General features: G+C 42.0%; 1 protein-coding gene across 1 annotated transcript in view; it reads right to left on the reverse strand.

Annotated features, from left to right (window-relative positions):
* MAK (male germ cell associated kinase) overlaps nt 1-15,835 on the reverse strand; it is a 73,591-nt gene that overhangs the window by 26,219 nt on the left and 31,537 nt on the right. Inside the window, exons 7-10 of the mRNA XM_025382861.1 lie at nt 15,319-15,490; nt 13,484-13,651; nt 7,943-8,254; nt 3,610-3,782 (exon numbers count right to left, since the gene is read on the reverse strand). Coding sequence (XP_025238646.1) covers nt 3,610-3,782; nt 7,943-8,254; nt 13,484-13,651; nt 15,319-15,490 — 825 coding nt within the window. The remainder of the gene's footprint in view (nt 1-3,609; nt 3,783-7,942; nt 8,255-13,483; nt 13,652-15,318; nt 15,491-15,835) is intronic.

A 15,835-nucleotide genomic window follows, 5' to 3' on the forward strand; every position in this document is an offset into this window, starting at 1 on the left:
AAGGCCAGTGGATCACCTGAGGTCAGGAGTTTGAGACCAGCCTGACCAACATGGTGAAACACTGTCTCTATTAAAAATATAAAAAATTAGCTGGGCATGGTGGCACATGCCTATAACAATCTGAGCTACTAAGGAGGCTGAGGGAGGAGAATTGCTTGAACCCTGGAGGCGGAGGTTGCAGTGATCACATTACTGCACTCCAGCCTGGGCAATGAAGCGACATTCTGACATCCCGTCTCAAAAAGAGAAAAAAGAAAATAAAATGTTTCAAGTCTTCTATATACTACATCAACGGTCTTCAAACTCTTTTGTTCCTAGACCCAAATAATTTTTTTTAACTACGTAACTCCCTGCACATCTTTAAATTGTCATCTATAATTTTTTATCATAAATTTATTCCTTATTTCTTGTTAACAGCAGATAGAAACGGTATTTTATAAGATGAAATATTGTGAGGATTGACTGCAACTGCAGTGTTTCATGGTATGGTTTGATAAAATAAGTTTTAACTACCTTATCCATAATACACTCTGATCCTCAAAAAAATAAATAAAATTTTAATCCACGTGTTTTGAAAACACGTGGATTAAACACATGGATTAGGAAAGAGTATCTGTGGAACGTGAAGACCTGGAAATGGATTGCCTAAGAGTTACCCAAGCAAAAAAAAAAAAAAAAGAATTATCCAAGCATATGTACTCCTTAGAGACTCCCCGCGCGCCAAAGTGAAGACTTCCATACTATAGCATGCCAAATAGCTACAGGATAAGTTTTCCTGACTCATAACACAACTGTTCTTCCTATTCTTCTGTTTCAAAGAGAAAACAGAGCATTTTAGTATATTTGAAAGAATACACATCACTAAGCCCCGGTGCTTCAGTGCTTCCAAATCACCATGCTTTCCAACATGGGCTAAAATACAATAGCCCCCATCACGTGTGGGGGATATGTTCTAAGACCCCCAGAGGATGCCTGAAACCACAGATAGTACTAAACCTTATTCAGCCCGTCTTTTCCTATATGTATGTGCATACATACCTATGAGGAAATTTAATATGTAAGTTGGGCACAGCAAGAGATTAACATTAATAACTAATACTAAAATAGAACAAGTATAACAATATATTGTAATAAAAGTTACGTGAGTGTGCTCTCAAAAATATATATATATATATATATATTTTTTTTTGAGAGAGTCTCACTCTCACCCAGGCTGGAGTGCAGTGGCACGATCTCGGCTCACCACAACCTCTGCCTCCCGGGTTCAAGTGATTCTCCTGCCTCAGCCTCCTGAGCAGCTGGGATTACAGGCGCCTGTCACCATACCCAGCTAATTTTTGTATTTTTAGTAGAGACGAGGTTTCACCATGTTGGACAGGTTGGTCTTGAACTCTTGAACTCAGGCGATCCACCCACCTCAGCTTCCCAAAGTGCTAGGATTACAGGGGTGAGCCACCACACCCAGCCCAAAATATCTTATTGCACTGTACTGCAGGTAAATGAAACCATGGAAAATGAAACTGCAGGTTAGGGGAACTACTGTACCCGATTTCTATAAGACAAGAACCAACAGAAAGCCAGTTTTCTGATTTGTCCCTTTATTTAGTAGCTCTATGCCATGTAAGAATTGAAATAACTGAGAGGTGTGACTTTCTTGCCTAAAGTGGAAGAGGACTTGAGTGGGCTTTTCCTCAAATTCATGTATTTTTAGGAAAGAGTACCTATGGAATGTGAAGACCTGGAGATGGATTGCCTAAGAGTTATCCAACCAAAAAAGAAAAAAAAAAAAATTATCCAAGCGTATGTACTCCTTAGAGAGTCCCCGCGCGCCAAAGTGAAGACTTCCACACTATACCATGCCAAATAGATACGGGATAAGTTTTCCTGACTCATAACACAACTGTTCTTCCTATTCTTCTGTTTCAAAGAGGAAAAGAAAAAAAAAAAAAAAAAAGAAAGTATCTTTCCAAAATATTCACCAAAACTTAACCCATCCTAACTTCAAAGTTGAATAATACACTGAGGATGACCTCACTTATAAAAAGAAAAGGAACTGCTAGAGAGATTAAACTTCCAGAAAAGACTCAGGAAATGATTGAAAAAAGTTTAGAACAGCAAGCAAGCAGATAATGAAATCTTCACACCATCAGAAGCAGCCGTTAACTTGGCATGTGGTGCTCTGCTTTTTTTTTTTTTTTTTTTTTTTTTTTTTTTTTTTTTTTTTTTTTTTTGAGACGGAGTCTCGCTCTGTCGCCCAGGCTGGAGTGCAGTGGCCGGATCTCAGCTCACTGCAAGCTCCGACATGTCAATTTCAAAGGAGAATAATGATGGTCATTCACAAGAGCATCGTGAAAATGGAACAAGATCCCGTCTGATATGTTTTGGACATCTGTCCTCTCTAAATCTCATGTTGAAATGTAATCCCCAGTTTTGGAGGTGGGGCCTGGTGGGAGGTGTCTGGATCGTGGGAGCAGATCCCTCATGAATGGCTTGGTACCATCCTTGCGGTAATGAGTGAGTTCTCACTCTGAGTTCCCCCGAGACTTGATCATTTAAAAGAGTCTGGGACCTCCTCCCTCTCTCTCTTGCTCCCTCTCTTGCCCTGTGACAGGCTGGATCCTCTTCCGCCTTCTGCCATGATTCTAAGTTTCCAGAAGCCCTCACCAGAAGCAGATGCTGGCACTATGCTTCCTGTACAACCTGCAGAACCCTGGGCCAACACATTCTTTATAGCAATGCAAAAACGGACTGACACACTCTCTCTACACACCCCCCCCCCCAACTCATCTGTTAATACTGAGAATTGTTACTGTGAGAAGATTCTTACCTTTTCAGAGGTATGTGGAAAGATTTGCATTTTGTGGAAGGAACCAATATATTAAGCAAACTTTTTTTCTTTTTTGAAATGGAGTCTCACTTTGTTACCCAGGCTGGATCGCAATGGCGCAATCTTGGCTCACTGCAACATCCGCCTCCCAGGTTCAAGAAATTCTCATGTCTCAGCTTCCCGAGTAGCTGGGATTACAGGTGCACGCCACCATGCCCAGCTAATTTTTGTATTTTTAGTAGAGACGGGGTTTCACCATGTTGGCCAGGCTAGTTTCAAACTCCTGGCCTCAAGTGATCAACCCGCCTCCGCCTCCCAAAGTGTTGGGATTACAGGCCTGAGCCACTGCGTCCGGCCTATTAAGCAAACTTTTCTTCTTTTTTTTTTTTTTTTTTTTTTGAGACAGAGTCTCGCTCTGCCGCCCAGGCTGGAGTGCAGTGGCCGGATCTCAGCTCACTGCAAGCTCCGCCTCCTGGGTCTACGCCATTCTCTTGCCTCAGCCTCCCGAGTAGCTGGGACTACAGGCGCCCGCCACCTCGCCCAGCTAGTTTTTTGTATTTTTTAGTAGAGACGGGGTTTCACCGTGTTAGCCAGGATGGTCTCGATCTCCTGACCTCGTGATCCGCCCGTCTCGGCCTCCCAAAGTGCTGGGATTACAGGCTTGAGCCACCGCGCCCGGCACAAACTTTTCTTCTTTTAAGGTCTACATGCATTTATATTTAATGAGTAAAATAAAGTGAATGCATGGCAAAAATAGTTTTCTGAGGAATTTGAAATCTTACCGAAATGGAGAATCTTTTTTCCTTTTGTCTTTAAAAACACCCATGCTTGGCTTCTTGGAATGGGAGGCTCCGAAATCATAGTCCTCCAACTCTTCCCAGCTGTCTCCAGACTTGAAGACAGTCTGACCCCAACGCCTCCTACCACTTTTATGACTCAGTGTGCCATTTGGCTTCTGTGGTGGAAAATCAGTCATAATCTTTAATCATGTACTGAAAGCCTTTCATGTACAAGCTACTACGTAAGACACTAACAGTCCCCATTCTCAAGGAGCGTTCCATACACTTAAGGGCATAACATATATACACATTTAAAAGCATGAACAAAAATGGGCGGTACATGCCAAAAATATGACAGGTGTTCAGAGGAGAGATCTCTGTGAACTAGGTCGGTGGGGGACTTGAATATTTTGGATCTGAGTTGACTCTTCATTGACACGAAGGATCTGGAAACCCGAGACTTGGCTATGTCTCTTTGGGCAAGGGACTTAACTTCTCAAAGCCTTAGTGTCCTTAACTGGGGACAGCCTTAATGAGAAGGACACTAAGGCTGGCATGTGCCAGCATCTTTTACTCTTCCCCTTCCTTGAATGTAGACACGACATCCAAAGGCACACCAGTCATCCTGTGGCCACAGGCATGACAGCCACCTGCTCAGGGTGGTGGAGCGGGAAACCAGCAGCAGCCTGCCTCCTCTGCAAGCTTCATGAGCTCCACCACCCAATTTCTTGTTATGTGAGAAAAACAACCCCTATTGTTTAAGCCACAGGGGTCGAGTTTCTGTCATAAGTCCCTGAATGTAATCCTAACGGAAACAGAGAGGGAAGTATGAGTCTGACTGCCACAGAATGGAGGCATTGTTAACAGAAATAAGGAACAGGAAAGAAGTCCTGGCTTGGAGCACACAATGAATTGGTTTTATACAAATTTACAGAGAGTGGTTTGGGGGCACATAAACAGAAAAATCCAAAAGGCAACTCAAAACTAGGGAATAGAGCATGGAAAATTGTCAGAAAATACAGCTATGTCAGGTGCAGGGAGATGCTTAAAGAATGGACATGCTATTGCTTGAAGCTGATGGTGTCACAGTGATAGTGATGGATGATAACAAAAAGCAGTATTTGCCAGCTTCTACACTATTATTTTCTCTGCCAGGCAGAACAATCTCCAGAATAAAGAGAATAAAAAAATGTTAAGCTCCAGATGAGTAGGGTTAATAAAAGGTTACCCTGAGCTGAGTCTGAGCTTCCCTTCTGTTGAATTGTATTTTAGGGTGCCGATGCTGAACGCTGCTGAACAATGTCAGTGATATCCAAGAATCCTGTACGTCTGAGAAGACTGGAAAGTGGCAAATATAATACTCTTAATAAAGTAGAAGATTTATTTTTGCAAACTCCACATCAGTAAGTTTGGTAGAGGATGAGGGCAAAGATTCTAAAATCAATTATTAAGTGGGATGTTTGTGAGCACTAAGGAAAAACAGTGATAGCTCATATAGACCACACTTTTTCATGAACGGCAAACAATGAATTCATTCAATGTAGTGTATGTGAACTTTAGCCCATTGGGTGAAGGCAGCAAAGGCGATCAGCACATAGTTGAAGAACTTGACCAAGAGTACTGATGAATGGATCAATGTCAGTCTAGGAGAAGGTTGTAGTGGCCTGCCCAAGATCTCACGGTCGTTCTATTCATCATGAAGGTTCAGGAGGAAAACAGACAACTAAACAAATACATAGCTGGCAAGAAGCTGGGCAGAATGGGTAAACTGAGAAGAAAAAATAAAGTTTCAAAAATAATTAGAAATTGGAGATGTAAAAGGTCTTGCAACTTTTTGAATCCTAGAGATGAAATACACAAGTCAGAGGTACAGAATATGCAATTTAGGAGAAGCATTTATGAAAAAATCAGTATACTTAGAAATTTTAGTTGACACAATACTCAATCCCTGGATTAAGTATTGGAACTTACCTATATAAAAATGTGTGTGTGTGTGGCAGGGCGGGGGGCTAGGTTATTCTCTTTAACTTAGAGAATACACACAGGGTCCTTAGCATATGCATGGCATTTAGTAGCTACTCAATAAATAGTAACTTCCTTTCCTTCCCTCACAGTATGAGTCAGCAATTGAGGCATCTTCTAAGCGGTTGTGGGGAGGACTGTAATCATTGGTGGCACGAGTGCACACGTGGTTTAGAGTGTTGGAGGTGATTCGTCCTGCTCTATATTCCCTGCCTGCTGTCTGCCTCCAGTTCTGGCAGCCTCATTCTAAGTGGGAAGCAGGATGAGAGGGGACTTAAAGGCATATACATAATAGGAACTGAGAGTTATCAGTCATTGGTGAATGGCGTTATATGCAGAGCCCTTAAGGGAAATGGAGATGTTTCTCTAGAGAAAAGGGCAGATAATATAAGGGCTATTTTCAAATATCTAAAAGGCTGCCTTTCTAGAAAAGTGATTAGCCTTCATTAAAAGCTAGAAAACCAGATTTTACCCAGTATAAGGAAGAACTTTCTTATATTCAGAATTGTTCCAAAGATAAAGGGGACTCCTTGGGACCCCAGAGGTGGTTTGCAAGTCATGTGGGCAATTATTCAGTCCTTCATTCACTGAACAAATATTTACTGAGAATCTACCATGTGGCAGGCACTGGTCAGGGTGCTGAGGCTGTACTGATAATCAGAAAACATTCCTGACCTCACTGAGCTTGCTGCACTCCAGAGGAAGAGACAAATAAACAATAAACCTAAGAAATAAGTAATTAACAGTATGTTAGAATGTGATTAGTGTTACTGGAGGACGAGGAGGCCTTGCTTATACTGGGTTGGCAGGGCAGGTGGAGACTGGATAAGGAAATAGATACGTGCTGTGTAAGACCAATTTCCATCCTAAAATGCCATAATGCAAACACATTTGGGAGTGTATACCCCAATGGGACAGCTAAAACACTACAGCAACTGAAGAGCTCCTGGAGTCGAACAAAAGATGGAAGAAAAAGTTTTATACTATGCCTGACACTTCAAAAACCCATTCTGGCTGGGCACGGTGGCTCACGCCTGTAATCCGAGCACTTTGGGAGGCCAAGGAGGGCGGATCACCTGAGGTCGGGAGTTCGAGACCAGCCTGACCAACATGGAGAAACCCTGTCTCTACCAAAAATACAAAATTAGCCAGGTGTGGTGGCACATGCCTGTAATCCCAGCTACTCGGGCGGCTGAGGCAGGAGAATAGCTTGAACCTGGGAGGCAGAGGTTGCTGTGAGCCAAGATCATGCCATTGCACTCCAGCCTGGGCAACAAGAGTGAAACTCCATCTCAAAATAATAATAATTATAATAATAAATAAAAACTCATTCTCTCCATGTTCCTTAGCATTTAAGAACACTGTAAAATGATAGCACTGTTGAAAATTCTTAAGATTTAGGATCAGTACTCTGGAGTACCCGATTCTTTTAAATTATTTCTTTGAATTCTTCTGCATTGAAAGAACTTTAGGCTGGGCTTGGTGGCTCACGCCTGTAATTCCAACACTTTGGGAGGCTGAGACGGATGAATCACCTGAGGTCAGGAGTTCAAGACCAGCCTGGCCAACATGGTCTCCACTAAAAATACAAAAATTAGCCGGGTGTGGTGGTGGGCACCTGTAATCCCAGCTACTCAGGAGGCTGAGGCAAGAGAATTGCTTGAACCCAGGAGGTGGAGACTGCAGTGACCCGAGATTGCACCACTGCACTCCAGCCTGGGCAAATAGAGTGAAACTCTGTCTCAAAAAAAAGAAAAAAAAGAAAAAAAAGAAAAGCCCAGGTGCGGTGGTTCACGCCTGTAATCCCAGAACTTTGGGAGGCCAAGGCGGGTGGATTACTTGCAGTCAGGAATTCAAGACTAGCCTGGGCAACATGGTGAAACCCCATCTCTACTAAAAATATAAAAAATTAGCCGGGTGTGGTGGTGCGTGCCTGTAATCCCAGCTACTCGGGAGGCTGAGGCAGGAGAATCCCTTGAATCCAGGAGGCAGAGATTGCAGTGAGCTGAGGTCGTGCCACTGTACTCCAGCCTCAGCAACAAGAGCAAACCTCCGTCTCAAAAAAAAAAAAAAAAAAGAAAGACCGAAGACTGTAGCATGTACACTTGGTTACTTTTGTTCTGAAAGTTTTTCTTTTTATAAACCATATTAGAATTTTAAGTGATCTTCATCAAGCTCCAATCAGGGGACTCAGGGTCTTTAACAAAGAATAATCTTTTATATCTTTTCCAACATGATTAGAAATGCCTCGAAACAAAATCTTAATTGCACGAGTCAAACTATTTCATTGCAAGCGTCATGATTGGCTACTCACGGTTGGCACGTTTTTGATGATGCTCGGGAAGAGTGTTTGTGGCAGTTTCTGCTGACTCTGTTGCTTTGGAGGTTGCTGGACGCTCAGGTTCTGTGGTGGCTGAATGGGCTGCAGTGGCTGCTGGTTAGTTTTTGGCTGGGGTTGTCCAACAGTCTGATCAATTATATCCGGCAGAGGCTTAGGCTCTACTTCAACTAAAGATGGCTTTGATTCTAACGGTTGCAGTTGCTTATTTAAAGACTGTTTTGATTCCAGATGATTTGAGGAAGGACCTAATACCTGACCAACTTGAAAATATGGGTGTTTCAATGCCTATAAAAACACAGAAAAAACAACAAATGGAAAACGGTTCCACCTAAATGTATTACACATAAACTGTGATTGGCCCTGTGCGAGGCATATATCATTAGCCCACATGAGCTTCAAAGATTTAGAAAGAAGCCATCATTCCCTATATAGTGTCCCTTTTAAAAATAACCAGAAAAAAATGATTTAAGAAATAAATTGCATTAAAAAATTAAAAGTGGCCGGGCATGGTGGCTCATGCCTGTAATCCTAGCACTTTGGGAGGACGAGGCGGGCGGATCACTTGCGGTCAGGAGTTCAAGACCAGCCTGGCCAACATGGTGAAACCCAGTCTCTACTAAAAATACAAAAATTAGCCAGGCATGTTGGTGGGTGCCTGTAACCCCAGTTATATGGGAGACTGAGGCACGGGAATCACTTGAACCTGGGAGGAGGAGGTTGTAGTGAGCCAAGATGGTGCCACTGCACTCCTACCTGGGCAACATTTCTTATAATGACAGGGGTAGGGGGACACTACTGGTGTCTAATGTCTAGAGGGCCAGGGACAATGCTAAATACCCTATTATGCACAGAATAGCACCCCACAGCCAAGAGTTATCTGGTTCAAAATGTCAATAAGGCTAAAACTGAAAAAATATTCTACAGAATGTCTAAAGCCTATGTAGCTCAGCTATGGAAAAATTCCCTTATTGGCATCAAATACCTGGGCAAAGTAGCTGTTCTTTTTTTGGGGTGGGTGGGTTCCTTAAGATGGTCAAGCTCTGTTCCCCTGAACCTCCTGCCTTTAGCCAGTCCCCACACACGTGGGAACACAGCCCTGACGAACAGTTAACTCCTCCCATGTGTAAGGTCAGTTTTTAGAGGAACAGAAGGCAGCTTGGTACTTTAAATGGTCTTCATATTCTACAACTTAACCAACCTCTCCCCCTAAATTAGGTCTTTCCACTTCCACTACAAAGCAGGGCTGTGAAACAGAGCACTAGAAAGAGTTCATTAAGGGTTACTTGCATTCTCAGTGGAATACACAAATATGCATAATTTAAATACTTCAATGCCTAGCACACTGAAGGTACTCAAATTCTGAATTAAGTAACATTAATTAATTAGTATGTCAATATTCCTAAATTAGTTATGCATATTTTGGAGCTGGAAACTTTGAGGATGTGTTTTGTAATTTCAAGGCTTTATTTATAACAACTCTTCCTTTTTTTTTGAGATGGAATCTCGCTCTATTGCCCAGGCGGGAGTGCAGTGGCACCATCTCAGCTCACTACATCCGCCTCCCGGGTTCAAGCAATTCTCCTGCCTCAGCCTCCTGAGTAGCTGGGATTACAGGCACCCGCCACCACGCCCAGCTAATTTTTGTATTTTTAGTAGAGACGGGGTTTCATCATGTTGGTCAGGCCAGTCTCGAACACCTGACCCCGTGATCTGCCCACATCAGCCTCCCAAATTGCTAGGATTACAGGTGTGAGCCACCATGCCCGGCCAACTCTTCCCTTTTAAGACACTTTAAGATACCAGTTACTATCCTTCAAGAAGAGGGAAACTAAAAATTAACAGCATTTATTTTTTCCTATTTACTTAAGGGAAGCAGTGATCACTGTAGAGAATGAGAAACGTGTCGAGTTCTCAAGATGAAAATAAAAATTTAACACCCAGAGACAACCAAGACTAACATTTTTTTATACTTTTCAGTATTTTTTCTCATATAAAATGTATTTTTCAAAGACAAAATCACATTATTTGTATAATAGTATTTTAGCATGAGATTTGTCCCAAGTTGTTTAAAAATTTTATTACACAAATTCACTGTTAACGCTGGCAGTGTATTCCAAATTAAAGATGCACATAACTTAAGTTTAGAAACTTTATTTATTTATTTATTTATTTGAGACAGAGTCTCGCTCTGTCGCCCAGGCTGGAGGGCAGTGGCATGATCTTGGCTCATTGCAATCTCCGCCTCTTGGGTTCAAGCTATTCTCCTGCCTCAGCCTCCCGAGTAGCTGAGATTACAGGTGCACACCACCATGCCTTGCTAATTTTTTATATTTTCAGTAGAGACAGGGTTCTGCCATGTTGGCCAGACTCCTGGTCTCAAACTCTTGACCTCAAGTGATCCGCCCGCCTCGGAAAGTGCTGGGATTACAGGCACTGGCACTGCAGAGCCACCGCATTCGGCTGGAAACATTTTGATTAGCTTTCAATGGACAGTTTTCTATTGGAATTGAACATCTTTGAGCATAATTTCTGATTGTCTTTAAGGCTCTTTTTATTCTCTTACTAAGAGATAAATGAAAAATGGTATCTCATTTCTACTTGCATTTTATGAGAGTAAACAAAGACTGAACATTTAAAAAGCATTTTTGGTAATCTGTATTTCTTTTCCTGTGTATCTTTTTCATGTCCCATGACTACTTTTCTTTTTAAAATACATTTGAAAAACGGATTGTGTCTTTATTACGAAGGTAATACATATTTAGAAAAATTAGAAAATATGAGCCAGGTGTGGTGGCTCACGCCTATATTATTCTAGCACTTTGGGAGGCCAAGGCAGGACAATTGCATGAGGCCAGGAGTTTGAGACCAGTCAGGACAACTTAGTAAGACCCCATCTTTAAAGAAATGAAACTTTAAAACAATTTTAAAAAAGAAAAATTAGAAAATACACTTAAATGGCTGGGCATGGTGGTTCATGCCTGTAATGCCAGCATTTTGGGAGGCCAAGGCAGGCAAATCACCTGAGGTCAGGAGATCGAGAGCAGCCTGGTCAACATGGTAAAACTCCATCTCTGGCTGGGCGCAGTGGCTCACACCTGTAATCCCAGCACTTTGGGAGGCTGGGGTGGGTGGATCACTTGAGGTCAGGAGTTCGAGATCAGCGTGACTAACAAGGTGAAACCCTGTCTCTACTAAAAATACAAAAATTAGCCAGGCGTGGTGGTAGGCACCTATAGTCCCACCTACTTGGGAGGCTGAGACAGGAGAACAGATTGAACCTGGGAGGCAGAGTTTGCAGTGAGCCAAGATCGCGTTATTGCACTCCAGCCTAGGCAACGGAGTAAGACTCCATCTCAAATTAAAACAAAAACAAAAACAAAAACAAAACACCTCCATCTCTACAAAAATACAAAAATTAGCCAGGCGTGGTGGCGGGCGCCTGTAATCCCAACTACAAGGGGAGAATCGCCTGAACCCAGGAGGTGGAGGTTGCAGTGAGTCAAGATCATGCCACTGCACTCCAGCCTGGGCAACAGAGACTCCATCTCAAAAAAAAAAGAAAATACACATAAACATTTCAGTATTTTTCTTATGTTTCTGTAGAGTATTATATTAAGAATTTACAATAATTTTCTCTCTTATCTTTCCATTTTAAGATTTTTACATAGAAAAAAATTTTAATTTGTATGTAATCAAATCATCTGAGTTTTCCTTTTGTGGTTTCTTCTATTATTTTAATACCCATGTTTTTTTCACCTTGAGATCAAATACACGTGTATGTTTTCCTTTTGTTTCTATCAGTTTAGGGGTGCTTTTTTCTTACACTTTGAAAATGTAATCCTGGTTGGGCGTAGTGGCTCACGCCTGTAATCCCAGCACTTTGGGAGGCCAAGGAGGGTGGATCACCTGAGGTCAGGAGTTTGAAACTAGCCTCACCAAGATGGAGAAACACCATCTCTACTGAAAATACAAAATTAGCCGGGTGTGGTGGCACAAGCCTGTAATCCTAGCTACTTGGGAGGCTGAGGCAGGAGAATTGCTTGAACCCTGGAGGCAGAGGTTGCGGTGAGCCGAGATCACGCCACTGCACTCCAGCCTTGGCAACAAGAGTGAAACTCCATCTCCACAACAACAACAAAACGTAATCCTTCTGTGATTTGTAAAGTATGGTGAGCAGTAAGAACCTCAATTTATCTTTCTCCCTCAGAGCTAATGAATTTTCCCAGCATCACCCACCCACTGAGCCGTCCTCCCCTCTTTGTGATGCCACGTTTGTTTACCTCCTGCTGACTCATACGTTCTGCAACATTGAGCTATTTGTCAGTTCTTATGCCAGTACTTCCACTGTTACCATCATCAATTTAAAGATTACTTTAATATCTGATAGGGCAAGCTGTCCATCCCTATCACCGCTCTATTTTTTTTTTTTTTTTTTTTTTTTGAGACGGAGTCTCACTCTGCCACCCAGGCTGGAGGTGCAGTGGTGCGATCTTGGCTCACTGCAAGCTCCACCTCCCGGGTTCACGCCATTCTCCTGCCTCAGTCTCCCAAGTAGCTGGGACTACAGGCGCCTGCCACCACGCCTGGCTAATTTTTTTGTTTTTGTTTTTGTTTTTGTTTTAGTACAGACGGGGTTTCACCTTGTTAGCCAGGATGGTCTCAATCTCCTGACCTTGTGATCTGCCTGCCTCGGCTTCCCAAAGTGCTGGGATTACAGGCGTGAGCCATCGCGCCTGGCCTCACCACTCTCTAATTACTTATTCTTGTTTTAACGTGTCTTGACTATCCTTTCCCATTTGTTCTTCCAGATGACATTTAGAAAACATTTTCTCAAGATTAATTTTTTTAAAAAAGCAAAATAAATTTTTGTAATTGTCACACAGAATTTATATTTAAATGATGAGAATACAATAAAGATTATTATTTACCTTTTTATTGAAGCCTTGCAGACAAAAGCACTGGGTTTTAAGGGCTGGAGACTTGGAATACATCTGTGGATATGTCAGGTGCAGTCACAAAGCAACAAAGCCTGGGTGCCACAAGGCTGCCCTCTTGTGGCAGCCAGAGGCTGCACACTCAGTTCCAGCAAAGGATGATACTGTTGTATAGTGAACCAGAATCCCACCCCTAAACTGTAAAGACAGCATAGGCAGGTCTACTATATGGAATGATTCATGAGATGCCTTTTTGCTACCCATGACAGATTCCTTCATAACTAGTCTGTCACATGTCTGAATTTTTATCACTGCAGATTGATTCCTTGTTGCAACCTCAGGGTTCTTCATTTGAACCACAAAACACAGAAAATCATTGGTGTGGCTATTTTTGCATTTCTCCCAATGATCTTATATGCCTAGAAATTAATTTATTACATACGCTAGATGCCTAGGGCCTTGTGTTTAATTCTCTTAGTAAAATCCTGGTTGAGAATAGACCTGCCTTTGTAAATGAAAACATTCCTGATATTAAAAAACCTAAACATTTTAAAAGGTCTAACAGGAAGACTCCTCTTACCTGGCTTGCTGTTGGTCGTTTCTTTGGGTCCCAATTCAACATTTCGGTCATGAGCTGAATAGCTTCATTACTGGCATTGGGAATGAGAGTTTTTAAGTTTATAGGAACACACTGGGGAAAACGGAAGTTCATAGAGGATGCCAGCTGGTATCCTTCTGGCCAGTCACTCTGTTTCAGGAATATATAAGTGTAGGTGGGGAGGGCAAAACAAATTGTTTTTAGTAATCCATTTAAAAAACACAGCAGTAATATAAACATCATTTATGTTTGAACATTTTCATGTTGATCCATATAAATAAAATGAGAATGAAATACCAGACCACGTCTGCAGTTCAGGGCTACGACAGTGTAGAAAGAACATTAAGCTGAGAGTTAGGAAACAATGCAAAAAGCACTTTTATAACTTTTATAACTTTTTTTTTTTTTTTTTTGAGACAAGATCTGGCTCTGTTGTCCAGGCTGGAGTGCAGTGGTGCAAATCATGGCTCACTACAGCCTCACCCTCCCGGGCTCAAGAGATCCTCCCACCTCAGCCTCCTGAGTAGCTGGGACTACAGGTGTGTACCATCACACCTGGTTTTTTTGGTTTTTTTTTTTGTGGAGATGGGGTTTCACTTTGTTGCCCAGGCTGGTCTTGAATTCACAGGCTCAAGTGATCCTCCGGCCTGGGCTAGGATTACAGGCACAAGCCACTGTGCCCAACCTCTATAAATTTCACAATATTAAGCTCTTGTCTGGTTTTAGATCCTGATGGTGATGTTGCTGTGATGATATCTGGGTTAACTCTGAACGAATAAGGAAAAGTGCTTTACAAAGAGGCTGACTGCTAACAAAGATCCTTGTTGTATATATTACCCATCACGTCCAATGTTAAAAATGCACATATGTGGGAAATGACAATTACATTAAAGCTTTCATATCTATATTCACTTGTGTAATGTTAACTATAAGGCACCTACTAATTTAATTAGGATGTCATTATAATACACCCTTATAAAGCACCTTTCAGAAAGAAAGGTATAGATGAAATATAATTATAGTTAATTGAAAAGTACTCAGTTCAAGAAGTCAAATATCCACAGGAGAGATATAGAAAAGGAAACAAGAAAGGGTAAAGAAAATATAAGGTTCAAGACACCAGGGGTTAACAGGTGATGCCAATGGCCAGCCACAGAGTGACCAGGAAAGAGCCCAAGCAAGGCTGTCTGTACAGTGTCAGCTGGGCATCACCCCCAAGTTACACTCTAAACACACAGAATTTTTCCTGAAGTTCTTAAGGAAAGGCAAACACCTGTTTTTCTTCAGCTGGTGGGATTCTGGCTTCTTGCAATCCTTAACCCACTCTGATTAAAAAAATAAGGATTATGGCCGGGCACGGTGGCTCACGCCAAGTAACCCCCCAGCACTTTGGGAGGCTGGGGTGGGCAGATCGCAGATTGCTTGAGCTCAGGAGTTCAAGACCAGCCTGGCCAACATGGTGAAATCCCCTCTCTACTAAAAATAGAAAAATTGACCAGGCGTGGTGGTGCACACCTGTAATCCCAGCTACTTGGGAGGCTGAGGCATGAGAATTGCTTGAACCTGGGAGGTGGAGGTTGCAGTGAGCTGAGATTGTGCCACTGCACTCCAACCTGGGCAACAGAGTGAGACTCCATCTCAAGAAGAAAAAAAAGTATTATAAGAAAATTAATCATTAAAGTATAAGCCTATTTCAAAACGAAAATATCAGCTATCTAGGCAAAAGTTGTAAATAATCAAAAATTATAAAATTAAAAGCAAAGTGGCAAGATACAAATACTCAAAAGTTATAACAACTTAGGAACAAGAGTACTTACTTTTTTGGGAGTCCCTAAAACTTGGCAAATTTTAAAGATTTCATCGACCTCACTTGTCCCTGGGAAAAGCGGTCTTAACATATAGAGTTCAGCCATGATACTTCCAACAGCCCACACATCAATGGGAGAACTATAAACTGAAGATCTCAGTAAAACTTCAGGGGCACGATACCTGTGAGAATAGAAAACAAAAGAGGTGATTTTGATTGCAATTTCAAAGGTGAATGGGCAGTAGCATTCTACGCCCTTTGGTCATGCATTTCCATCAAGGAACAGATATTCAGACCCCGTCCCATCTGTGTGTCAGGCACCTGTACAATGTTCTGGGGACAATAGGACATAACACATGTTCCCTGACCACAATGAGTGGGGCTGGAGACAAATAAATGTCTATGAAATGTCCATGAAGGCTCAGACAGGAATTCAACTGAATAGATATGGAAATAAGTGCCATCTGATATATCAAGAAAAAAAGTAGAAAAACCATGTTACAAAGCATTATATTCAGCATCTATTC

Source organism: Theropithecus gelada, chromosome 4, assembly GCF_003255815.1.
Source record: "Theropithecus gelada isolate Dixy chromosome 4, Tgel_1.0, whole genome shotgun sequence".
In the NCBI taxonomy this organism is placed as follows: Eukaryota; Metazoa; Chordata; class Mammalia; order Primates; family Cercopithecidae; genus Theropithecus; species Theropithecus gelada.